This window comes from Esox lucius, chromosome 16 (genome assembly GCF_011004845.1).
Source record: "Esox lucius isolate fEsoLuc1 chromosome 16, fEsoLuc1.pri, whole genome shotgun sequence".
Lineage (NCBI taxonomy): Eukaryota > Metazoa > Chordata > Actinopteri > Esociformes > Esocidae > Esox > Esox lucius.
The window spans coordinates 6,606,920-6,634,631 of NC_047584.1; the positions used below are offsets into that span (position 1 = coordinate 6,606,920).

At 38.4% G+C, this 27,712-nt stretch overlaps 1 protein-coding gene across 1 annotated transcript in view; it reads left to right on the top strand.

The window, feature by feature from the left end:
• spegb (striated muscle enriched protein kinase b) overlaps positions 1 to 27,712 on the top strand; it is an 87,729-nt gene that overhangs the window by 22,334 nt on the left and 37,683 nt on the right. The window contains 15 exon segments of the mRNA XM_010898053.5: positions 3,243 to 3,329; positions 5,486 to 5,543; positions 6,171 to 7,822; positions 7,976 to 8,119; positions 8,377 to 8,559; positions 14,781 to 14,947; positions 15,442 to 15,530; positions 15,826 to 16,001; positions 16,688 to 16,948; positions 17,189 to 17,347; positions 17,747 to 17,936; positions 25,160 to 25,389; positions 25,747 to 25,866; positions 26,450 to 26,554; positions 26,927 to 27,133. Of these exon segments, the coding sequence (XP_010896355.5) occupies positions 3,243 to 3,329; positions 5,486 to 5,543; positions 6,171 to 7,822; positions 7,976 to 8,119; positions 8,377 to 8,559; positions 14,781 to 14,947; positions 15,442 to 15,530; positions 15,826 to 16,001; positions 16,688 to 16,948; positions 17,189 to 17,347; positions 17,747 to 17,936; positions 25,160 to 25,389; positions 25,747 to 25,866; positions 26,450 to 26,554; positions 26,927 to 27,133 (3,828 nt within the window).

Here is a 27,712-nt window from a genome sequence, read left to right on the forward strand (position 1 = left end):
TAGGAAATCCATATCAAATAAGGCTAATGGAACATAGCAGAATGTTTTGTTTAAAAAGTGGATATACCATACAATTAGGCCTACTCATTAATTTTAATTTTAAATTTAGCACAGTGTTGTTCACAGTACAGTATGGATATGCGTGTAATTTCCAAAATATAATTAGCAAGTAGTAAATGTGTACCGTACACGCAGTATTGTTCAAACAGTTTAATTGAGTTAAGTGTAAGAAATTAAGTGGAGTTAAGTGGAGAGTACAGAAAAACAAAACAAAAAACTTTTAGATAGTTGACAAATTAGTACAACCACTTCTCCAGGCACTAAACCACAAGCTTTATCTGTGCGTATATATTGGGATTATGCACTTTCCGAAATCTTTTGATATTCATAGTACCTGTAATTTGTACCAGGAGAGTAGCCATAATGAACGCAGTCAAACCTTTGCTGCCAGATTAGTCATTATATTTGGAACATTTTAAGTAATATCATTGCGACATTGGGATGATTCATGCTTTTGATTGGGCAAAAAATACTTAGAAACTCTCTTTCGTATCCAGGTTAAAATAGTTGTAGTTTAATTATTGTGTTCTTGAACTTTTTAGTCAACCACTGACAAACTGGTAGTTCATGAATATTTTCGGCACTATTTGCCGGACCGCGTAAGTGGAGCCGGCCAAGAAGAGCAAATGTCTCTTACTGACTGACTGACTGCCTGTATATACTTTGTTGTATAGCGTAGTGGTTAGAGAAGCAGACCTGGGAACTATAGGTCTTGAGTTCATATCTCCTCGGAGGTGATGCCAAATATGCATTATGAATTGTTTCGTATAGACAAACATTTTCGGCTAAAACCTTACAGTAACTATATTATCGTAAGCCTGAAATAAAACCATTTACAGTCATTTTGCAACTGTTTCTGGTGGATTTTCGAAGTACGCATCCATGCAGATAGAGGATGGTCAGGATAGACAAACACATTTGCTGGCTACACCATACAGTAGTTACGTTATGGTAAGCTTTAACTGAAACTGTATACGGTTATATTGCGACTGTTTCTGGCATGGAAAAGTTCATCTTCAGTCTCGCAAGCAATTTCTGAATTCTTATGAATATTCCTAGGAAGTTAGTAGATCATAGTAAGCCTATTACTGGCTAATAAGATGTTAAAACTGCCAGTGGCAAAAGCCACAGTTCATAGACACTATGGTGGAGGAGATAAACTTAATAAGAAATGTTAGTCAGTTTAACACAATCCTCAGTGGAGTCTAGCGACTGCTAATGCGTATAATGCCGTGGCGTAGAGGTTAAAGACAGTGCCTCTCATGTGGAAGATCTGAGTTTGAATCTATTGAGAGTAATGACATGTATTAATTATTTCTGGTATATTCTACAATTCTCTTGTCTTTTCACTTGATGAAAAAGTTAGTTATCTTCACCTTTATTGAAAGTTATTGTATAGATGTCATTCACAAATGAAAAAATAAGTATGTTGTTTTGCCATAAAAGAAAAAAATACGTTATTATGCCATGAAATGAAATAGCTGTGGCAGACTCGCTAGCAATTGTCTTATGACTATTCCAGTAAGTTAGTAGATACCGGTAAAGCTTATTACTGGCTAATACGCACGTTTTAAATGGCCTGTGGCAAACGCAATACATAGCCGCTATTTGTGGTGGAGGTACACTTAGTAATAAACGTTAGTCAATTTTTCTGTATCAATGTCATTCACAAATGGCCAATTAACTATTAAAATGGCCAATGGCTAGAGGATTTGTGCAGGATAGAGACAAGAAGCTATACTGATTCTCAACAAATGTACAGCTCTGTGGTGTAGTGGTTAATAACACAGCTGTTCTCATTGGTCGACCGCGGTTCGAATCTCAAGGTGGCAACATTTTCTATTGCAGGCTGGCTGAACTAGGCTTGCCTGCTTTCTTGTTTTAATACTTTTTCACGGTTGACAATGTAAAATAAAATATGAATCAAAGGTTATTTGATGTTGTTATAAATGATAATATAGAATTTTCCCCTTTTACACAGTCTGGAATATTATTATGTTGCAATAAATTGGCACCATTCTGCCCACTATTTTTGACTACAGTCAATATGTAAATATCTAAATCTGACCAAATATAGCTTTTTTGATTCAGAAAATACAGTTTTCCTTTAAGGGAGGCGTTTTCCCCCAAGTTACCCTATATTCTGTCTGTATGACCATCATATGTTGATGATATCACTCTATCACTCAGCTTCCTGAATTATCTTTCAAAACAAAATAGGAGAGAAACTCCACTTTGAAATTCATATGTTGGATTGGGAGGATAGTTTGGGAAATATTCAATACATGGTCAATGAACTGTAGACACTGTTCATACAATTTTAAATGTTATATAGCCTCCTAAGACCTGAGCTTTGATAATGAATGCATTTTTTATTTCTCTTCGCTATTTGGAATTTGTCTTTGATTAAGTAGAAGTATGATGACATTGGGTTTATTTTCATACACAACATAATAAAGTCACCAATGTGTAACAAAGTAGAAAACATCAACACTCTTTTCAACATAAAATGAACAAATTTGCAAACAGTGTGAGTGAATATATGTATGTGTGTGTGCCCTAAGTGTGTGTGCATTTCAATGCAACAAATAAGGGCACAACTGCTAATGACATATGCAGTCAGTGTTTTATTTATATACTGTACATCATAGTTTATGTTGTATTTGTCAGTACTAGAGAGGTATTCAACGATCAATAAGTAATTCAGTTAGGCAGAATGAAGGACATGGTAGAGGAAGGCTACAAAATAGTGTCCTTATATGAGGACACAGTATCTCAGCAGTTAAACTACAGGACTGCAAGACTAAGCTCCGTAGCATATTCCCTGATTCTATTCCCATGTACGACAAATTTCATACACTGGGCCACACATTTTTCCTGTGACTTAACCTGTGCTGCTCCTTGGTCTGGAATCATTGAAATCCTCTCTGAATACCTGAAGGTTCTGGTTGGACTGAAGCACCTGCTGATTATCTTGGAAGTCTTGCAGACTCTTGATTTATATATGTCTTTAAGGACTTCTATGTTCTTTCTGTCTTGCTCTTATCTGTTTATTCAATATGTGTCGTGTTCAATGAAAAAACATTTGAAGCATATTGTCGGGCCCCTGGCAATTCCCAGACCTATTTTAAGACCACTGTTATGTACAATATGTGAATATAATTTCCTTGTTGCTATTTTAGACTCAGAGACCACAGAAGATGAAGGTGGAGACCCCGTTGAGACCAAAGAAGGAAGCAGAGGTCTTCAGGATCAGGCTTTGCATTCAGGTATTGTATTTTTACTATAGTCATTGCAATCTCAAATGCATGAAAGAGAACCTGTGAAACAGCATGTCACAGGTTTGGTGTGGTGCAGTTGCATGTGGTCAGATATTGTACATTTTTTTAATTTTTTGATTGATTGAAGGGAATTGCCTCTAAAAGTCTATACTTTGATAACAACTGGTCAGTATTCACTGTGCTACAGCTTAGACTTATAGTTATCATGTTCTCTGTTGTTAATATTGTAGCTTATTAGAATGTATACCCACAGTTTGGCCAAGGCTTCTATACAGTGAGGCAAAAAAGTATTTAGTCAGCCACCAATTGTGCTCCCACAGTTCTCCCACTTAAAAAGATGAGAGAGGCCTGTCATTTTCATCATATGTACACTTCAACCATGAGAGACAAAATGAGAAAAATTATTCCTGAAAATCATGTTGTAGGATTTTTTGTGAATTTATTGGTAAATTCCTCTGTAAAATAAGTATTTGGTCACCTGCAAACAAGCAAGATTTCTGGCTCTCACAGACCTGTAACTTCTTCTTTAAGAGGCTCCTCTGTCCTCCACTTGTTACCTGTATTAATGGAACCTGTTTGAACTTGTTATCAGTATAAAAGATACATGTCCACAACCTCAAACAGTCACACTCCAAACTCCACTATGGCCAAGACCAAAGAGCTGTCAAAGGACACCAGAAACAGAATTGTAGACCTGCACCAGGCTGGGAAGACTGAATCTGCAATAGGTAAGCAGCTTGGTGTGAAGAAATCAACTGTGGGAGCAATTATAAGAAAATGGAAGACATACAAGACCACTGATAATCTCCCTCGATCTGGGGCTCCACGCAAGATCTCACCCCGTGGGATCAAAATGATCACAAGAACGGTGAGCAAAAATCCCAGAACCACACGGGGGTCCTAGTGAATGACCTGCAGAAAGCTGGGACCAAAGTAACAAAGGTTACCATCAGTAACACACTACGCCGCCAGGGACTCAAATCCTGCAGTGCCAGACGTGTCCCCCTGCTTAAGCCAGTACATGTCCAGGCCGGTCTGAGGTTTGCTAGAGAGCATTTGGATGGTCCAGAAGAGGATTGGGAGAATGTCATATGGTCAGATGAAATCAAAATAGAACTTTTTGGTAAAAACTCAACTTGTCGTGTTTGGAGGAGAAAGAATGCTGAGTTGCATCCAAAGAACACCATACCTACTTTGAAGCATGGGGGTCGAAACATCATGCTTTGGGACTGTTTTTCTGCAAAGGGACTAGGACGACTGATCCGTGTAAAGAAAAGAATGAATGGGGCCATGTTTCGTGATATTTTCAGTGAAAACCTCCTTCCACCAGCAAGGGCATTTAAGATGAATCGTGGCTGGGTCTTTCAGCATGACAATGATCCTAAACACACCACCCGGGCAATGAAGGAGTGGCTTCGTAAGAAGCATTTCAAGATCCTGGAGTGGTCTAGCCAGTCACCAGAGCTCAACCCCATAGAAAATCTTTGGAGGGAGTTGAAAGTCCGTGTTGCCCAAAACATCACTGTTCTAGAGGAGATCTGCATGGAGGAATGGGCCAAAATACCAGCAACAGTGTGTGAAAACCTTCTGAAGACTTACATAAAACGTTTGACCTCAAAGGTCAACAAAGGGTATATAACAAAGTATTGAGATTAATTTACCAATAAATTCATAAAAAATCCTACAATGTGATTTTCTGGATTATTTTTTTCATAGTTGAAGTGTACCTATGATGACAATTATAGGCCTCTTTCATCTTTTTAAGTCGGAGAACTTGCACCATTGGTGGCTGACTAAATACAGTTTTGCCCCACTGTAGATTCAAAAACAAAAAATCATAATTTTATAACCAGGACTACAAAATATGTATATCATTTGTTATTCATATTTAAAAAATATTGTGTAGGGGCAAAGTATTTCATAATACTATTTAACAATATTGTTTTCATTTCTGAAGCTTATATCAAAGTCATACATTGCTTTATTTACTATGCCAGCTGAGGTACACTTACTTTCTGGATTATGTCAAATATATTGTTTATTATAAACTAAAGTAACTCCATTAGATATTGCCTGAAATATCAGGGAAACAGAAACTGTTGTTATTTAGATTTTTATTCATGTATATTCATATCCTACAAAAGAAGACAGAATGATGGACAGCTGGGGTGAAGGACTTCAAGAAATCTCCAAGCCCACCAGGTAAGAAAGCACCAACTTATGATTGGAGGAACATGTGTTCATTTTCTAACCTGGCTAGTTGGGGACTCCAAAGAAAGTGTGTCTATAGCTAGCAGGTAATGTTGCCAAGGCATTTCAATATTGCCCGGGGATCCTATAAAAATTGCAAATTGCCTCTGTCTCATTCGGGTTGGATGAGCGTCCTTGTCTTATTAAGCTCTGGGGATGTCTGTCGTTGAGAGTATTTCAATTTGTCCAAAATACCACAATTTCCTTAGCCAATGTTTTATGCAGATGAATAATAAAACAATTATCACACTTTTTCCATTTTGACCAACATATTACTCATTAAATGAAAAGGACACAAGGGTTAATTTCTTCATGCAAGAGAGCAATTATTTCTACTCCAAACATTTAAAGAATTTTGGGACTTCAAATGGATGCGCTTTATGTCAAATGGATGCGCTTTAAGTCATTCACAGCAATGTTTGCAATTAATTGTATGACTGAGTTTCTGTATCATCAACTACTTTAGTTCTCTGCTGGTTGAAATGCTTGCCATTGTTGAATAAATACCTTCATATTTCTCAAACTGGCTCAAGGTATAATTTAGAACCCATCTAACTTATTATAACCACCTTCTTTCAGGAGTAAATCAGAAGATTTCTTGAGGGAATCTCCCCCACAAGCTCTCCCACCTCCCTCCCCAAAAATTATAAAACGCCCCTCTAACTCTCCTATGCCAAGCCGCTCCGGGTCAGCACCAAACACGCCCCTCACACCTCGCAAAAAAGTTGTTGTGCCAACTGATTACCAAGACACTGTCCCTAGTGAATTTGAAGAAAAAGTGAAACATCCAAAATCATCAGCCATGTCTCAAAGCAGCAACCAGGACTCCCGTCCTCAGACGCCTGTTAGTGTCACTGAGTGCTCACGCAAGGAACACCAATCTAGGCCATCCCCAAAACTGACCAGAGCAAGTTCCAAGATCTTTGAAAAGGTCCGCGGTTTTGAAGAGAAAAGACGAAGCTATGATCATGAAGGCTCCATCTCGGGACGGTCTTGGGCTGGGTTCAATCGAGCAGGGTCTGTTGATTCAGATGATGCAGGGAGCCGGTTAGGAATCTCTAGAGAAAGTTCAAGGGAAGACTTACGAGAGGCTTTGAAGGAGGAAGCTGCTGAGCGGAGGTCCATGTTCAAACAGAGGGCTGCGTCCTTAGAAGACTGCAGGCCCCGTACCACCCAGAAAGTCCAGGAAATCGAGAACAAGTTCACTGAAGAACTTCAACGAATCAAGAAGCTTGTGGGGAAACCTCACATGAAGAAGTCATTCTCCACTGAGCAACTCTCACTTAGAGCAAGAGGCAGACAGCCTTTGACGAAGATTGAGCCCCTCCCACCTCAAATTCTCCAGAAGCTCCAGGAAAGAGAGCGTGCCAGACAGGAGAAGGAGCAGAAAGAGGCTGAACAGCCCATAGAGGTAGCACCACCAAAATCACCAAGAACACCCCTTCAAGAACAAGCACGACAGAGGCAGCCTTCGCCTCTACCTGAAGAGATTGAGCATCCCTCTATGAGTAGCATAACGATTAGTAGATTAGGAGAAGTAGCAGCCACTCCAGAATCTATGCAACTGGCTGACTTACCAGGACAGCGACCTACAAGACAGGTAAATCAAGTCAGTCCAGTCCGGGAGATTGTTCAGAGGTCTCCATCACCAGCAAAGATGCAAATCCAGAGAGCTTATGATCTTTCAACAAATCGCCAACAGCGGGCCGAGTCACCAAACAGAAATGTTGTGGAGATGACGTTACGCAAAGTTGAACGCAGGCCGGAAAGCCCACTTGTCCAGAGGGTATCTCGTATGCAAGAATCTCAAGACATCCAGGCATCTCCTGCCCAAAAGGCTCCAAAGGAAGAATTGTCAGGAAGGAAAACACCTGTAGAAGTAGCTCTAAGAAAAATAGAGCATAGACCTGAGAGCCCATTGATACAGAAGAAGGCTACCATGGTACAAGAGCGTCCGACCCAACCTCCGCAAAATCCTCCACGACTGGTTACTTCTTCTGCCAATGTTCCAGTCCCCCAAACTGAGGAGAAAATGGAAGTGGAGTTGACCAAGTCAGCCCCCAGGCAAGCCCCGAAGCTAAGCATACCTACCATCATTGTTGAAGAAGAGCCTATGGAAGGAGTTCCTATAGGCCCTGATATGTCTAAGAAAGCAAACGGTTCAAAAGGTGGCCAAACACAGAGGACCAGGGGGAAGGGTCGCCGTACTAGGCCAATGTCTCCAGACTTAGGTGGGAATTACATTTCATGTGAATTTTTATTTGGGTTCAAATGAAAATGACTGTCATGTATTTTAATTTCCTTTGTCTTTGCTAAGTTAATCACTCATGTGTAATCCTTTGCTCTGAACACGGTTCAAACATTAAAAACTGAAATCTGTGCAGATTCCTCAGATGACTCTTACGTGTCTGCTGAAGAGGACCCCTTGGAGGCCCCATTGTTCGAGTTCCCTCTTAAGGACACTGTGGTTACTGCTGGTACTGAAGTCCTGTTGCGAGTCATCATTGTTGGCACCCCTCTCCCAGAAGGTAAGTTGTTTTTGAGCACAAATATGGGTCCTTATACAATCTCAGTATTATAAGATAAAATGGGACATATGCAAGAACCCTTCGAAGAACTCTTTTACCCACTTTAACTTTCCTACCCAATTGGGTTCTTCCTTTTAATTCACCTATTAGGGCAGGAGACCCTTTTTCTACCAATGTAGTCACCACCTTGATACGTTTTGTTTCTTCACCATTTTTTTATATCACCCTGACTATATATTTTGTCTGTCTATCCCTAGTTACCTGGCGAAGAGACAATATCGAGATCCTTAACAGCCCATACTATGCGGTCAAAGTTGAGGGAGAGCAGTATTCACTTCTTATTAAATGTACAAAACCCAGTGATGCTGGAATGTACTGTGTGACAGCTGCCAATGAGGCTGGGAAAGCATCTAGCAGTGCCACCCTTTCAATCATACCAGGTGAGCATAATCTTTTTGTTTTACATTTTCCTTGAAGTTGATTTAATAATAATATGATGTTATTACTAAACAAGGAAGGTTAAAAATCTTATTTATTTACCCATACCTATGACCAGATCATGCTGCTTGATGTCATTGTAGCGCAGATTATAGCCTAAGGCATCTGACGTTAGTAAAAACCTGCAAAGGGTTCTTTGGATTTTCTCATTACAGTCTCACGCATAGGACTTAGATGAATAGTGCTTGTTTGATAAAGCTAGATCAAAGCTAAATGAATGTCTGTAAGATAACAGAGAGATCACAGTATTCTGCATATCCAAATGGAATATAATTAGACGGAATTATGCTACTTTAGAATAAGCCACTACCATACTCAATCATGAATGTTATTTCAAGTTTCAAGTGAAAAATCCATGCAGCACAATTCTGCATTGTAACAATATTTTATCTCAATAATTTTCTAATTATGGAGATATGTTTAGTTGAAGATCTGAGTTATGTTGTTGTTTTGAATTATGTAAAGTTGTTCTGAGCAGTTAGCTTTTTGAGATTTTGTCTGTTTACGTTTATGAAATCTTTCTGAGATTTTGTATAACTGCTTGGATTTGTTTTTTAAAACACTCAATTCACTATGAAATAATGACCTGAAATGACTTGTTGATTAATTAAATAATTTCAGTCGCTTCACTGATATATGTAATAGTGACAACCAAAAAAAGTGTTTAATTGCTCATCATTAATGTACAATACATGTTTCTTTCCTTATATAAAAGGAGCACCATGTGGCTGAGTAGAGAATAAAGGGAGTGAACACAAACCACTGTAATCCCTCACACAGATCCATAAATATTGTGCTAAACATTCATTTTCTGATGTCATCCAGTGAATCATTAATGTGGAAGTTTTTCCAATCAGATCAAAAGGATGTGTTTTATTATTTCTTTGTCAAGTTATCTTCTCCTTTTTCTTTATCTAGTCCATCTTTCTTAATCTCTCTCTCATTCTCTTTCTCCCTCTTTTTCCACAAAATGTGCAAGCAATGTATTTCAGCTGAGCTCACGTATAGTTACCATAGCAACAACGAGGCTAAATTGAACCAATAAATTGTTAAGAAAAATGTTTTCATTGCCATAGAAATAGACTATAAAGACATCATGCAGGACAACTAACATCTTGTCTAGGGGTCATTACATCATTACCTTATTTAAGGTAATTTTTATGTAATATGAAGCATAGTTAGTTTAAAAAATAAAAATACCACCCCTAAAAACACATTGATGTCAATTTTGCATGTTGAACTTGTATTACTGAAATGATAAGCCTAGATGATTTTCTCCTGGAGCTATCAGGATGGTAATATTCTTCTCCGGAGTACAAATTAGTAATAATATAAATTATTGCAGTGCTTCCTCTGGAAAATGTTCTTGCTGTGAGGTGAAGGGTATTGGGGGGGTGGGTGGTTCGGGGGCTGACAGGCACATGTAGGTAGATAGATGCCTCATCCTTTCACTCCATCTCTTCTTTCTTTTCTTCCTTTCTCCTCTATTCCTCTTCCATTATCTTCATATTTTTTTATCTCCCCTCTGCCTTGGTACTAATCAGTTTTTCCTAATTAATAAGGTTATTTAGGTATAAATTAAGACTTTCATCAGAATAGCTAAAGTTACCTTTCACTATTGTCCCTGCTCCTGATTTCTCTTTTGCTGCAACGAATTAAAACATTTCAACAAACACAATTTAAGAAAGAAAAATCACATCAAAAACTGATCCATTTGCCTCACAATTAATGCTGGATGAACAACAAGTTAGCATGGAAAAATAGTACTGTTAACTAGAAAAACGTACTTTGTCTTATGTCTTTGTTTTTCAATATAACTAGAAAAAAGATTTTGCCAGGGCGGGATGCCATGGTAAAATGCACCCAACAGAATCACTGAGTGGTTGTATTTGAGGAGAAAGGATAATTAATCACCATTAACAGCGGAGGTGAACAGCAATATTATTGTAAATCATTTGTCGTTTGGACTTTCCCCTACTTCAGGCATTCAACAAAGTACCCTGTGTTCTCATAAAAGACCCAATTACAGAATCCCTGTTGAATACAGCATCATACTTTTATATAAACTTGCAAGTAGGGGTAATTGAATATTTGACATTTAAACTTTATTATATAACATACTAATGCCTGAAAACCTAAACGGCTGTCATGTTTATAGATTATGTTTACAAATAAGATACACATTTATGAATAGTCATGTCATACTTGCAAATCCTTTATTCCTGTATTAAATTGAAAATAGTACAAAGACAACATATCAAATGTTGAAACTGAGAAATGTTATTGTTTTGGGAGAAATACATGCCCATTTTGAATTTGATGCCAGCAATTTGAAAAACGTTGGGATGGGGATGTTTACCACTGTGTTGCATCACCTTGTCTTTTAACAACACTCTGTATGTGTTTGGGAACTGAGGAGTCCGATTGCTGTAGTTTTGAAGTGAAATGTTTCCCATTCTTGCTTAATATAGGATTTCATCTGCTCAACAGTTCGGGATCTCTTTTGTCGTATTTTTCACTTCATAATGCACCAAATGCTTTCAATGGGTGACAGGTCTGGAATGCAGGCAGGCCAGTTTAGCACTCAGACTCTTTTACTACAGAGCCATGCTCTTGTAGTATGTGCAGAATGTTGTTTGGCATTGTCCTGCTGAAATAAGCAAGGCCTTCCCTGAAAAAGATGTCGTCTGGAGGCACTGGCGAAACCACGTGGTGACAAGGGGTGGCAGCTGCCACACTTTAAAAAATTCTTGCCATCCTAGCTGTCAGGAGTGTCTGCTATAATGTATTGATATTTAATTTTATTGAATGGTATTATATTTTTTCTACTTTAGTTGTTTATCTCTATGGTTACCCATACCCGTTCCAATATCTTTCAATCCCCCATTTACCCGTAAAATGGTTGAGTCCCGTAGTCCCGTGCTGCTCCAGTTCCCTTCCAGTGAATGCACTGGGCATCGGTCCATGATACTCTAAGCAACTAGTGCGAGTCGTTCAGTAAAAAGCATCTTGTCGAGTTGTTAAGTAAAAAGTTTTGTCCCTTTGTGTCAGTAATGCATACAGTCTTTCTTACTTAGGCAAAGGCTTGGTGTATGATTTCATGTGTTTATCATTACAATCAAAAATCTGCTACTACATTAAACTAATTATTTTAGATCTAGCATGTGTCCAATTATCTGTTACAAACATGTCTTTATAATGCTACTGTCTTAAACAATTTTTCTTTGTGAAAATAAAACTAACAGCGTATTCCACGATTGAGCAAGTCACTAGAACCAATTACTTTTGAGTCCCAAGTTACAATTTTTTTAAATTCAAAATAAACTAATCGTTCACGAACTGCACATCACTATAAAGCAGCAGTCAGGATCGCTCTAGATTAGCCTAGTAGTAATGAAATATGGTACTGCTGCACATGTTTACTAAATATACAGTACGATACAAAATGTAATAATTGCATTAGCAGCAGCCTTTATTATAGTTACGATAAATTACCAATAATATAATTTTTGATTTCATCTGTGGAGAAAGTTTAGGTTTATCTACAGTCATTCTAAATAAGATGTCTCTGGACATCTCTATAACATCAACAAAATGTGATGTTTGGGCATATGTGATTTACTGTTGTAATAAAAAAATGAAAAAATATTTATATATAGTTTGGTATGGTATGAGTCTTTTAAATGTGCAAAATCTCTGCATGTTGGGAGTTCCTGTGTGGCAATTTCATCGATCAGAACTTTTAAAGGAGTAAGGACAGAGACAAAATTCTCTTGCACAATTTAATAGTTTATTTGCAAATAGAGCGACAAGTCAAACGAATAATCATCTGAGGAGTCTCTAACTTAATACATGAAAATCATCAGTACTTATAGTAAAAAAAGGTGTGTGGTAAGATGCTGCCCATCTGTCTTGTGTCACATAGGTTTTACCCAATGGGAGGGCTGTCCACCCACCTTATCCTTCCTGCCATAATGTTTACTGATGTGTTTACCTAAACAGGCCTTACTTCCCCCCAAGGACCACATTCCTAAAAAACAAAGGACTGATAACCTTCTTGGTCTAGGCAGAAGAACAGATGGTCTGAGTACCTAGTAATCCTCTGATATTATACAGACATGTTTGTCACAATCAAAGAAAATAGTTACATACCAGGCCATAGAAAGGCAGACATTTCTCAAATGCATCTTAGTTAAGAATTTCCATAGCATTCCCTATATGAAACTTAAAATGAATGCCATCAAAATTCAGAACATGTATGGTATTTATTAGCAAGACATTACACTGTCTGTTTTCAGTAGCTGGATTTGTATAAAAGAAGTGGACATAACCGACAATAGAGTGATATGCCACCTTTGAATTTTAACTTGCCACCCCATGTAAAATCTTCTAGGAAAGCCACTGTATGGATGGCAGCCTATGTTGCTCCAAAACCTGTACATATTTTTCAGCGCTAATGGGTCTTCACAGATTACCCATGCCATGGCAAGTTACCCATGCCGTGTGCACTAATGCACCCCAATACCATCACGGATGCTGTCTTTTAAACTGCATGCTAATAATAAGCTAGATGGTCCATCTACTCTTTAGCCTGTTGAATATAGTGTGTCAACCCTGTTATACCTGTTGTTGATTTGGATGTTAGCTAATGTAGGGAACTCGTTTTGACAAACATGGAGGTTTGACTAATTGTTTTAACAATGCTGAACACTCTGCACACGTATAGCTTAATGGCGTAGTGGTTAACAACACAGCCTGTCACACAGGATAGGGCAACAACATTCATTCCTTCTAATCGCAGCCTGGCCGATCTAGGCTTGCCTGGTTCTTTTTCTTGTTTTGAAATGTGTCACTGGCATCAAATTCAAATTGGGCATATTTCTGTCAAGAAACAAAATATCTCAGTTTCAACATCTGATATGTTGTCTTTGTACTATTTTTTATTGAAAATACATTTTATTTTCAACAGGATTGTACATGATGTTTACAATTAACAATGATTTCTTATGAATTAATACTGAATTATTAAACAACATTGATTACATATACATTTATTTTACCTGTCAGCTCAACTGAACAACTCTGGGTTTTCTGGAATGCAAGCTTAGTTACATGTGTTGATATATTCTGTGCATGTGCAATTTCCTCAACTGGCTACTTTGCTTTCGGAGTCTCTGGGCTGCTGCTCTTTGCTCACTCCTTGACTCTCCTGCCACTTATTTTCCAGTAGAATTACAATTATCCATTGCAAACATAAGCCTGACACTACAGGCATGCCTTGCAATATCACATAATTTTTTTCAGGTGGCGAATAATGCTAGATGCCCCTATTTAGTAGCCTATGCAACATATCTAACAAGCAACATACATTATATATTGGAAGTCTGTATGTTTGCTATTGCATCCTATTTTCAATTATTCTCTTTTTTTTTTTAGATCAAGTCACATGTAGGGTGTAGGGTTAGTGTAGCTGTAAGTGGAGACCATGTCACAGCATCTATTTTTTTTTTACCATATTTTCACCATATACTCTTAAAATACAGTGGGAACAAGTCACATATAAGACTCAACACAATAATAGTCAAGCCTTGTTCACTTTTGCATGCAGTTTTTCTTGCTACTGGGATTACAAAATGGAAAATAAAGTCTACTCTTCATCTAATTACTATCTATATGAATTATGCGCTGTAGCATGTATAAAAATGTTGAGCAGGCCCAGTTGACCTCGATTTTGGGTCAAGGTGGCAAGAGGAAAGGATATAAGTGACTTTAAAAGAATGTTCATTATTGGTTCTTTTCCAGGATGACAGTAACCCTATCCACAGGACACGAGGGGTTAGGGAATGGTTTAATGAGTATGAAAATCATGTGAGTCATATGCTACAGCCTTTGCAGTGACCAGATCTCAACCCTATTGAACACCTATGGAAGAGTTTGTTCTGACGTGTTAGACAGCGCTCTCCACCAACATCATCAAAGCACCCAATGATGGAATATCTTTTGGAAGAATGGTGTTGCTTAACTCCAGAAGAGTATCAGAAACCCCTAGAATCTATTCCAAGGTGCATTGAAGCTGTTCTGGTGGCTCATGGTGGCCCAACATCTTACTGAGACGATTTAAGTTTGTTTTTACCCTAATTTCAACACTGTATGTATTTGACAGAGCCTGTGCAGGAGCCACAAGGGAACCTGGGTGTTCCCAGAGACATCAGTAGCCCTATCACATCGGATGAAGAGTACCTCAGCCCACTGGAGGAAGGCATGGACTTTGGAGGGTCCAATTCCAGGGAGATAGTCGACACTCGATTCAAGGAGCCCCCTGCCTTCCAGGTTGGACTGCATTATGTTCTCAAGAGGATCTCTTCAACGTATTGTGTCTCCTGGCTCTCATTGACTTTCCATAACACAATAGGCACTTGTGAGAGACTTAGGCCTAGGGTCAAGGGATTGCTGAGGATTTAGCTATTTTTTTTATTGAGAACACTGAACATGTATTTAATTTTGAAATATCCTTTCAATAAATCTCAAAACACTTCATTATATATGGTTATTCACCTCATCCAGCATGCATTGGGTGTTCGCATTTTAAAGCGGGAATCAGCGGTTGAAAAAAGAACAGCCCACATCTCCTTTTCCCCTGTTTCTGTAAAAAGCTGAGGTGCTGGGATGGAGACATGGAACTGATCTCATATTCATAGTTTAGATTTAATGGTCCTAAATGTTTTGTAGCAACTTCAGATTGCCCGTTTTAATGTGAATGCATGGAATTACGTTTTTGTGCTCTCAGCTCCCATTTCAAAATGGCTCATCCTCCGTTTTAACAGGTAACTATGAATGATCAAGCAGTTATTGAGGGGCAAGAGGTCACCATGTCTGTTCGAATAAGTGGGCAGCCCAAACCCATGCTTTATTGGTAGGTTTCCCGACGTCATCATATCCTTAACTAATCTGCATTGTGTTTATGTCATCCTAACTGACAAAGCTTAACACAAGAGATATTGCTACAATATCGAGAAACACTAGTCACACATCTTTTTCTTCATGTTTTGAGAATGCTCCACATCGGCATGGTTCACATTGATAAGACAATGGTTGCTAGGTTTTTGTGTCACCTTTACCTGTAGTCATTATGAAACCAGTTTACTGTTCTTCACAGTACATTGTTCATCTTTAATTAGTGCTAAATACAGACCTCTGTCTTTGTTAAGGCTGAGGGACAGGGTCACAATAAAAACAGACTTGCGGCACACTGTGCGTGAGGCTGAGGACGGCACTTTTGAAATGACCATCAAGTCTGCTCAGAAGTCGGATACGGGAGTGTACACCTGCAAGATCATCAACGAGTATGGAACGAAGCAGTGCGAAAGCAAACTGGAGGTGAAAGGTACAGGCAGTACAGTTGTTGGGTGTATATTTCCATCCCCTTAACTTATTCTGAGCTAATCAGATAATGTAAAACATTGAATAACAATAATGTATCACCTTTAACTATCTTGTAACACTGCTAGTCTAGTGATACGTGTAGTAAGAAGCTATGAACTATGCACTCAAGGCCTCTCTGTGACACTTTTTAAACAAACCTTAAAATCCACTTCAAAATAATTTATTTTATGTGGAAGACATGTAACATGGATTTTAGTAAAATAACAACAAATTCTGCTGAAATAATAGTTTTCATTCCAGTAAATGCAGCTGTAATAGCAGTAGTGGGCTAGAGGCAAAATACAGCTCCAGAAAGAATTAAGAGACCACTGCACACTTTCCTTTCCAAAAAAGTAAAAAAGGAAGGTTTTGAGTGAGGAACAGAAGGGTTAAAATTAAGAGACCACTGCAAATTGAATGCTTCTGTTCCTCACTCAAAACCTTTTTTTTCAGATTTTTTGGAAAACTATTATTTCAGCAGACTTTGTGGTTCTTTTACTAAAATCCATGTTACATTAGTCCTCCACGTTAAATATACAGGTGATATACTAAAGTAAATACCTTAGTAAACGACTGACCTGTGTTGACTGACAGATAACATGAAACATGATTTACAGAAGAGTCGTTTTTGTCTTGTGTATCCTCTAGTGCCCTCGTTTGAGCCGGGCCTGGCCATCATCCGTCCAGTGAAGGACATCACAGCGAACGCAGGTGAGACGGTCTTGTTTGAGTGCTACATAATTGGGCCAGTGGACACGGACGTCGATTGGTTAGCAGATGGAAAACTGATCCAGCCGGCTCTGCTCAACTGCAAGATGCATTTTGATGGAAAGAGATGCAGGCTGCTTCTCAACTCAGTGCATGAGGACGACAGTGGCACGTATACTTGCAAATTGACCTCGGCAAAAGGTATGCACTTTCCTTTTCATTCATGAATAAAAAATTAAAACATTTTTAGTCATCTTTCTTTTTAAATCTTAAATCACACAAGGGTATCTTTAAGCAATGATCGACTTTCCTAGAATGATACTGGTGCTATGGGAATTGCCTGAGTGGCAGTTGAATTATTAAAAGCAATACTGTTTATTTTAACTTGTAACATTTTCCAGATCATTTTCAAGTTTGTTGCTCTACTTTGTTTCGTTTTAGAGGAGCTGACCTCGAGTGGCCAACTCAAAGTAATCCCTTCTATTGAGCCCCTGTTTACACGTAAGCTGGACGTCTTAGAGGTGATTGAGGGACGCAATGCCCGTTTTGACTGCAAGGTCAGCGGAACACCACGTCCCAGAGTCAGCTGGGGACATTTTGGTATGAGAACCATTATGTTCAAGTCTGGTTTCAGATATGTTTGTACAATTTTGGCAATAAACATTGTAGTTTAAAGAAAGCAGATTTTGGACCAGGTTAATTCATCACTATATAACATTGCGTTCCAGTATTGCGTATTGCTATACGGGAAAACACAAATTCTTCAGCTTTTCTGGGGGTATTTTACAGGGTTGTTAGGGGTCCATGTAATTATCTATACGTCTATACACCTGTTTACTTAAATTGATATTTACAGTGCAGTTACAATATCTACATACTAATTACCCCATGTTTTGTACGTTTTCAGCGAGCATGCACAAGGTTTTGCTAATTAAATCAAGACAATGTCTCAAAATCACGACAATGTCTCAAAATGTGCACATCCTTTTCTCTTCATAGACCATACATTGGCAGAGAGTGATGATGTGCACATCTTACAAGAAGGCGGCCGTCACTCCCTCATCATTTCTCATGTCACCAATGAGGATGAGGGCTTCTATACAGTCATTGCACGCAATCCGCATGGTGATGCCGAGTGCTCCGCCGAGCTCTACGTCCAGGAGCCCAGACCTGCTATTTCATCTCAAATGTATGAACACACCACCTCAAAAATTATTTCAGTAAGCTACATTTCTGTTCCCCATGATGACCTCGGAGAGGAACAATAATTCTGCCTTGGTGCGTGTGAATGTCACACAAAATTTCTCATAACCCACCATGCCTTAGTTAATTGGTGAGTGTTGGCATTTACTAAACTACAATGATAAAGCAGTCAAAGATATTTGATTTGTAACAAAACATGTTGCAAATATTGTCCACGGGGTGAGAAGTGAAGTTTGGTAAACATCTCCAGGGATATTAGTCTAGCTAATCCACCTGATATATCAGTTACCATTGGCCTGATTTTGACTAAACTTGCACTAACTAGGGTAACACTTTACATGAAGTACAGTGTCATAACATGGCCATGACTTAGTCATAACCATGTAATAACATGTCATGTCAGCTGCCATAACATGTCATGTCAGCTGCCATAACATGTCATATCCTGTCATAACATGGTCACGACACTGTAATGACACATATTTTGAAACATTATGACACAATTATGATACAAGTCAAAACAGAACAAACCGTTCTCAGTTCCAAGGTGTTACGCTGCTATATTATTGTGCTGGGGGATATGAGGAATGCACTATTAACTTTTCTCAGTCTCCTCCAGTTTTAAATTTTAGGAGGAGATGAGGTCCTGGTCCACACCTGCGGATTACCTGGGGGGCCCGTTGCTGTCCCTGTCCTTGTCCACCTGGTCATACTTCTGACCTAGTCTAAAATCAAATAGACTCTGGATTTAGCCCCAGAGAAATGTATTATTCCAATTGGACTCTTAATATCTCACCCGGCACAGCCAGAAGAGGACTGGTCACCCCTCTGAGCCTGGGTCCTCTCTAGGTTTCTTCCTAAAATTCAACCTTCTTAGGGAGTTTTTCCTAGCCACTGAAATTCAAAACTATTGTTGTTTGCTCCTTGGGGTTTAAGGCCGGGTGTCTCTGTAAAGCACTTTGTGACAACTGCTGTTGTAAAAAGGGCTTTATAAATACATTTTATTGAAATTTGATTGGTTCTGTAGCACCAGTCTTCTTATAAACAGTATTTTTATATTACATTTCACTATAAATGCTACATATCAATATAATTATGCAACGAAGTGATGTCAGATTTTTGCTTAGTTTCTCATGACGAGGATGCCGGCAGTAGATTTCAGGAGCAGGAAATGACATCCTCTTTGTACACTGATGACCAGCATAAGGGCATGTACAGCTACGTGATAGGCCTATCTGGTTCCAATGATTATTAGGTTTTGATTGATTAGATTCAACTTTGTCATTGAACAAGTACAAATGAAGTGTAAATAGAAGAGGGCAGAAAATGTAAAAGTATTAAGTATATGTATATTGCAAGTGGAATGTATAGATGTGAAATGAAGGCAAATGCAATACAAATGGCAATACTACATGTGCAATGAAGGCTAACTGAAGATGCCAGGTTACGGTTAGTATAAAATGTACAAGTATAAAGTGTATTGTATGTTACAAGTGGGATAAATTGTTGTGCGTGTACAAATGGCATTCTAGATGTGCAGTCGAGGCAAATTATGGTCATAATGCTTCTTTTATATTGTCATAAACTGTACTTCATGTGGCATACAGTAGGCTGGTCATAATGCTATCATGACATTTTCATAAACTGTAGTTTGTCACCTTCCCCAATGCTTTGTTTCTCATGAATAGGATGCCAGCACTAGTAGATTTTAGGAGCTGGACCTGACATCCTCTTTGTGAACAATGATCAACATAAGACATCCTCTATATGACTAATCACCAACATAAGGCCATGTACAGCTAGGTGATAGGCCTATCTAGTTTTGTATGATGTGACAAATAGCTAGCATGAACCCTACTTGGCAAAAATTCAGACAGCTTTGTTTGCACAATCTGTCTGTTCCCATTAATTACCGGGATCAATCAACAAAACAGTGAACACCTTTCACGGTTCTAGATTTCCGGATATGACTGGATATTTCCGGATAAAAATGTATATACTTTCAATTAAAAAAATACAATTATAGTATATAATCTCATTAATATAATATAAGTCCTAATTGTATTTAATTATATACTTTCTATATAATTTAGGCTATATTTTTTATGTGAAACAGCCACCTTGGCCTACTTGATGAACTACTTGGGTGATTTCAAAACATTTGGTTCAAGTGGGTACAGTGCAGTGACCATGTTCTGATCTAAAACGCAGATTGATACACCTTTAGGTTTCTTAGTAGAACCCTTTATATAGTGTTCTAGTTAGAATCATACACAGGGATTCTTTTTGAAGAAGCCTATATTGAACCCTCTGCAAAGTGTTATTTATACAAGGTTCCATTTAGAGGACATATTGAGGAACCCTATAGGTTTTACTAACTTTCTTTTTAGTAAGAGTGTTTTTGATTATCAGTTTTTTTTTGTTATGTGTGTAAGTACTAGGGTAGAATTTGAATCAGGTTTGTGAGCACTAGGGCAAAAATAAATCCTTGCACCCCTTTATAGAACCAGGAAACTCTGACTAGCATGTGTTGGAAGAAATGCAGTTGGGTTATTTTCAAAGCTGTTTTATTGACCAGTCCTAAACACAGCTCACAAGCTCGGAGTTTGTATAGACCTGTAGCCTATGTCGATTAGTTTTGACCACTTTAAGATTCAGATCTTTTTCGAATCGTTCAGTAAAAATAATGTATTCATTTGTTCATTTGAGTCAGTCAGTCACTCCCCCTGGGGAAGTCTAGCACTCCCTCAAATAGCTGTCTGCGTCGGGCAACAATTCTTATAAAGATGGGAATAGGAAGGAACTGTAGTACTCTAACTAAGAGTACATGCTATACCATACAGCTATCAGCGAAACCATGTTCATTATGTGTATTATTAGAAGATTTAAAAATGAATTATTGTACAAAAAAACGCACAAGCGCAACTCATTGTCCACAGTCTAAATCAAGAGGCAAGATAAAGGTTCAATTTAGATCATTACATCTTTTAAAATGTACACTACTTTTTAAATCTATTTTAATCTAATACATGATAATAGACCAAATACCTTTTTCTCCTTATCTTGCCTTAGTCATTGTCATTCCTTTCTGGTGATTGTGGGGTGGAAAGGACCATGAGAAAAGGTTTAATCGAGTCCTGATAGTTACAGTATTACCAATAGATCTGTATATAATATAATCATTTGACAGGTGAATAACAGCCTGCTGTCCTAATATCTATTGTAGCTAACGTTTCTTACTTTGGATCATTAAGGATGATGATAAATGAGAGACTCAGAGATCCAAAAGATTGAAAGACTTATTTATTATATACGACCTCATTAGTCGTTCGCCTTCCTTCGTTCTCAGGTGATCCGAAGTGCTTAAAGATCCACTGATCAGCTTTCATTTCATTCATCATTCCTTCCGGTGAACGAGATTCGAAGATCCGTGGATCATCATAAATTTCATTCAGCGTTCCTTCCAGTGAACAACAATCGAAGATCTGAAAGAGCCTTGGATCACCGTTCATTTCGTTCATCATTCCTTCCGGGGAACGAAAATTAATCTCTATGGTAACCCATTCCAATATCTTTGAGTCCCCCCTTCCCTGTAAAATGGTTGAGTCCCTTGCTGCTCCCACTCCTTTCCAGTGAACACACTGAACAGACCAGGCGTTGGTCCATGTCATGATACTTTTAGCAACTGACCAGTCAGGGTCTCACCAGACTAGCCTAACAGTAATGAAAGAAGGTACTGCTGTAAATTTCTACTAAATATTCGAAACAAAATGTAATCTTGTACATTAATCTTGCATTAGCAGCAGCCATATATTATAGTTAAAATGTGTCTGATAAAGTATACTAGCAAATGTAATGCAATCGTCAATATTATTAAGTTGGCTAACTAGTTGTAAAATGTCAAAACAATACCTTTTCTAATCTAAGAATGTTAACATTGTTTACAGATTTATCATAAAAATATATGTAGTTTCAGCCTGTGTTAAGCAGTGGACATAGTGATCCTGGCCTCAACTAACCATGGCCATTTGAGGCTTCATTAGCGTTATTTTAGCAGCAGGATATTATGATGGCAGCACTCAGATTTTCTTTATCACAATAAAAGCGTCATTGAAATTTATAAGGCAATATAGTTAACAATCTAGTCTGTGAAAAAGAACAGACAAGAATAACATTGGAATGGACATTAAACATAAAATGTACAGACTAGATTGTCGATTGAATTGAGATCTGGGGAATTTGGAGACCAAGTCATCACCTGGAAATCGTTGTTGTGTTCCTCAAACCATTCCTGAACTATTTTTGCTTTGTGGCAGGGTGAATTATCCTGCTGAAACAGGCCAATGGTATCAGGGAATACCGTTGCTATGAAAGGGTGCACATGGTCTGAAACAATACTCAGGTAGGTGGTACGTGTCGAAGTAACTTCCACATGAATGGCAGGACCCAAGGTTTCCCAGGAGAACATTGCCCAAAGCATCACACTGCCTCCACCGGCTTGCCTCCTTCCCCTTGTGCATCCTGGTGCCATGTGTTCTCCAGGTTAGCGACACACACACACCAGGCCATCCATTGCGCTGTGGTCCAGTTCTGATGCTCACATGCCCATTGTAGGCGCTTTCAGCAGTGGACAGGAGACCCTGACTGGTCTGCGGCTTTTTCAGCATTTTGAGCTACAGTAGCTCGTCTGTTGGATCAGACCCACGGGCCAGCCTTCACTCCTCATGTGCATCAATGACCCTGTCGCCGGTTCACCGCTTTTCCTTCCTTGGACCACTTTTGATAGGTACTGACCACTACAGACCAGGAACACCCCACAAGGGCTGCAGTTTTGGAGATGCTCTGACCCAGCCGTCTAGCCATCACAATATGGCCCTTGTCAAAGTCACTCAGATCCTTATGCTTCCCCATTTTTCCTGCTTCTAACACATCAACACTGAGGACAGAATGTTCACTTGCTGCCTAATATATCCCACCCACTGACAGGTGCCATGATAACAAGATTATCAGTGTTATTCACTTCACCTGTCAGTGGTCAGAATGTTATGGCTGATCGGTGTATAAGTGTGTGTGTGTCTGTGTATATGTGTGTATGTGTGTCTTATACATTATCTTTAGGCCAAAGAAGACCATTCTACTCATGCAATTGATGTTAGTGTAGATTTTGTGCCATGACCTTTCTGTCATTTTCTTTTGAATAAATAAATATACATTGTGTCAGTTTACTTCAACTGAGAAAATACGCTTTATGTTAGCATTATGCTCATCCTGTGTCACTTTACTTGAACTGACAAAATACAGTTCATGACAATACAAAAGCATCATGACCGTAATCATTGGAACCAGATAGGCCTATATCTCCTAGCTGTACATGCCTTTATGTTGGTCAGACACAAAGAGGATGTCATGTCCTGCTCCTGAAATCTACTGGCATCCTAGTCATGAGAAACAAAGCTTTGGAGACGGTATATATCTGACATCACTTCATGCATAATTATATTGATATATAGCATTGTACTTGTCACTTTACAAATACTTTGGGTGCATTCACAGTTTGGTTTTACTGTGTTTTGTGTGCTTTTCTTCACCAAAAAGAAACTAATGGTGAATCGTCATTTTGGAATAACGTTTTTGTGAGCATTAACAAAAGATGATTAAAATTAATTCTGTTGTGATCATAGAAAATCATAGATGAATCATGAAAAATTATCACTGAGAAAGTTACACAGAGCCACACCAACGATAGGAATTGTGACATGCATCTCTTATTGTTGCCTTTGTAACTTTCATACTGATTATTATTCATGATCCAGTCATTATTTTCTTGATCCTGACAGCATCAGAATAAATTTGCAAGTAATAAAAAGCTTTATGCACATTTAGAAATACAATTACCTTAGACATATTTCAGTTACTCATTAGGATTGCATTAGGAACCCTGTTTGCTACTGCCAAAAGCAGCAGCTTCTCTTCCTCGGGTCCACAAAAAACATCAAACATGAAATATTATACAACATGAATAGACAGTTACAGCACGAATACAGAGCCTGAAGACATTAACTGCAATGCATTTTTTTTCAATAGTGGGTATGAAAGGACATAGAAAATTATGAAATGTGAGACCTTTTCAGAATATATGTTATGGGGCATAGGCTATGCCTGCAATAACTAATTGACAATGTTCAGAGACAGCCAAAACATTTGGTGTGCCAAAATGTGAATGTTTGGAACCTTAAGAAGATTAAAGAAAGCACTGTTGAGTTCAGAAATAGCAAACACACTGGTAGACAACCAAAGAATGCTCACCATAAAATAAAATTTTCTCAAAAGATCTGAAACTCTCTTCAGGAGGTAGGCATGGATGTGTTAGCCAACACCATCTGCAGTGAACTCCACTAGCCGAACTACAGAGTCTTGACTGCAAGTTGCAAAAGCACGAGCTAGCCTCAAAAACAGGATGGCTTAAAAAAAACGTAGTGTTCTTGAAAATGGGACTATGGACAGAGGAGGCAGGATTAAGCTGTACCAGTGATTATAAGAGGAATGTGTGGTAGAAAATAACTGGCATGGCACCTTATCTGTGAAATATAGTGAAAGGGGTGTTTTGAGCATGTATGGATGCTAATTGAACTGGCACACTTTATTAATGAGACAACCGCTGATGGCAGCAGCAGGAAACATTTTGAAATGTACATAAACCTCCGATATGCTTAGATAAACCAAATTCCCCCAAACTGGATAACGCTTAATTTTGCGGAAAGGAAAATAAATGATACCAAACACACTATAGCTATTGGGGAGTTTTTCCAGGATAAAAAAATTATTCACCTGATCTGAATCCACCTGAGCATGGTTTAACAAGACAGTACTAAAGGTGAATGGTCCCTGGAACAAGCAGCAACTAAAGTTGACTGCAGTGCAGGCATGGTAGATCATCACAAGAGAAGATGGAGACTTCAGGCAATCATTGCATGCAAAGGAAATTGAACCTATCACTGAATATGGAGGGACAATGTAAAAAGTGCATTCATTCGAAATTTATAAATATCCCCCCAAAAATACCTTAAATATGACAGTCTGCACTTAAACACCAGAGTTCATATATCATTTCAAATCCACAGTGCTGGAATACAGAACCCACATTTTTTTGTCATTGTCCAAATGCTTTTGGAGGTCACTATATATAAAAAAAATGACCTCATTCCAAAGGGCAAAGCTAGAGAAGATGCCGTCCATCCCAGAGGAGCCAGAGATGCCGGACAATGAAGTAGAACGCTTCACTATGCCCGACTTTGTCAAACCTCTGTACGACCTGGACGTTATCGAAGGCAAGGAAGCCGTGCTTAAGTGCAAGGTGGCCGGCCTTCCATACCCCACCATCATGTGGTTTCACAATGGCAAGAAGATCGAAAGCACGGAGGACAGGAAAATGACACAGTGTAAGTTGATAACTACTTCATGGGCTGATTTCACAGACACAGATTAATCCTAGACTAGGCCAAAAAAATCTAGGTCAATTGAGAACATTGGCCTAAAATGCACTTAGTCTATGACCCCAAAATTGGCCCTTTCAGTCCAGCTCTGTTAGTTCAACATTGTTTCGTACGACACTAGGTCATTCAATATTTTTGCAAACTTTTCCATTCACTTTTCATTACACAGACAGTGTTCATACATTTGATTAATCTGTTTCAGTGTAACAGTGTGTTTTGGGGGAAATTAACATGATGTAATAATTGTCTTAGTTCTACTTAGGAACATGGGAATCTCATCACTGCTGTGTTTCTCTATTCCAGTCAGAGATATCCACAGCCTGGTCATTCGTTCTGTTTGCCACACCCACGGAGGGGTATACAAGAGTGTCATCTCCAACAAGGTTGGCAAGGCAACCTGCTACGCCCATCTTTACGTGACTGGTGAGGAATCCAAGAGGGATTTTTCTAATTCTTATTTTCAATGCTAATTGTCAAATGTTTATAAAACAGTTATAATAAAGTAAAGTACCTGTCATGTATGCGCCTCAAACTCTACATTCTTATTTAGATAATCTGATTTTTTTTAAACAAACACATCAGTTACATGGGTTTGCCTAGGGCTGCCTCAACTGCGATTTTAACCATATTATTTCATCCAACTGTCCAGCTGCTATTATATAGAGGTTTCCCTTGGGTTTTGGGGCAAGGGGTCTATTTGAGATGGAATGCTCAAAAAGGTGATTTCATCTTAGTTTGAGGTTAATGATAGGGCTAGGGTAAGGGTTATGTAATGAGTTAGGCTAAAATGTTAGGGTTAAGTTAACAGATTTTTTATTTCAGCGTTTTAAATTAAAACATCAAATTTTATGGAATGTCAGTGTAGCATTTGTAATTCAGTAATACGAGAACATTATCTATGGGTCAGAAAACCTTTTGAAGGCAACGTATATAGTACACTGAACACTTAATGTTTTGAAAACAATTGTAGCGTTAACCGAATCTTTTGCCGTTTGGGTTTTTTCAGATGTTCTTCCAGACCCTCCAGATGGGCCCCCAGTGATAGAGGCTGTTACTGGGAAGACTATCACCCTGAGTTGGAAGAAACCGCGTTGGCTGGATCCCTCTATTGGTACTTGTCTTTTTTACTAGAATTGCTATCAATCATATAATGTGGACTGTGAAATCCCTGTATTTTAAGAGCTAGAGCTGCTTGACAAATTTAACACCATGCAATAAAATAATAAAAAAGTGAAGAATGATATACAGTGCAGTACACATTTGATACGCTTTCCTGTCTTAATTTAAACACCATACCCTCAGGTGGAAGGCACACAGTACAATGGACAATCATTGATTGATTGCGTATTGAATAAAACTATTTGGTCGAAATGAATACACTTGAATTCTGTTTGAATTCCATCGAGTATCTGAACAACCTGTCAACATCATGTCCTATCCAGGTGTATTCACACATACTGAAAATGTATGTATGTCATTGCAGATCCCAAAACGTTAATGTATGCCATCCAACAACAAGCTCTGGGCTCGATCCAGTGGACCATCATAGCGTCTAGTCTGAAAGAACCGTGCTACACAGTGACCACCTGCTCCAAAGCAGTCCGATACATCTTCAGGGTTCTGGCAATCACTGGCAAAGCCTTTAGCAAACCCTCTCCTGCCACAGATCCAGTGCAACTTATTGACAGAGGTATGAGCCATTAAACAATGGCATCATGAGTTGATGGCATGATGCTTTTATTCGAATGAACAGTCCATCCTCAATCTAGATGTTACATAGTTAACCTTAATCTGGGACAATTGAATGAATCATGTATGTTAGTTTTGGTATGGTTACGTAAGTCAGAATGTTAAGCAAATAAACAGTTTGGGTGGATGAGATAAGGCAACTGTCTAGCAATCCAGAGGTTGTATTATATATTTTTCTGCCAACTTTCTGGAAACTTTGCAACTGCTCTGAATTTTAGCTAACAATTTTTATAACTATCATCTCTTGCTCTAACTTAAAACTTCAATTTAAATTGCTAAACTTAACCCTAACCCCTTGCCTAGCTAACACCTAAACAACTAGTTAATGTTTGCCTTATCTAATAAAAATCTATTACATATCATAAAGATTGTAAATTAATTTTATATTGTAGTATTGCAATTTTTTAAGTATTATACACAGCACTGTGCAAAATCCTTATGCATCTAAAAGTTGAAAGGGAGTCATTTATTTGGTAACTGTGTTTAATGAAAGCATAAAATGTACCTTCTCCAAAACTGC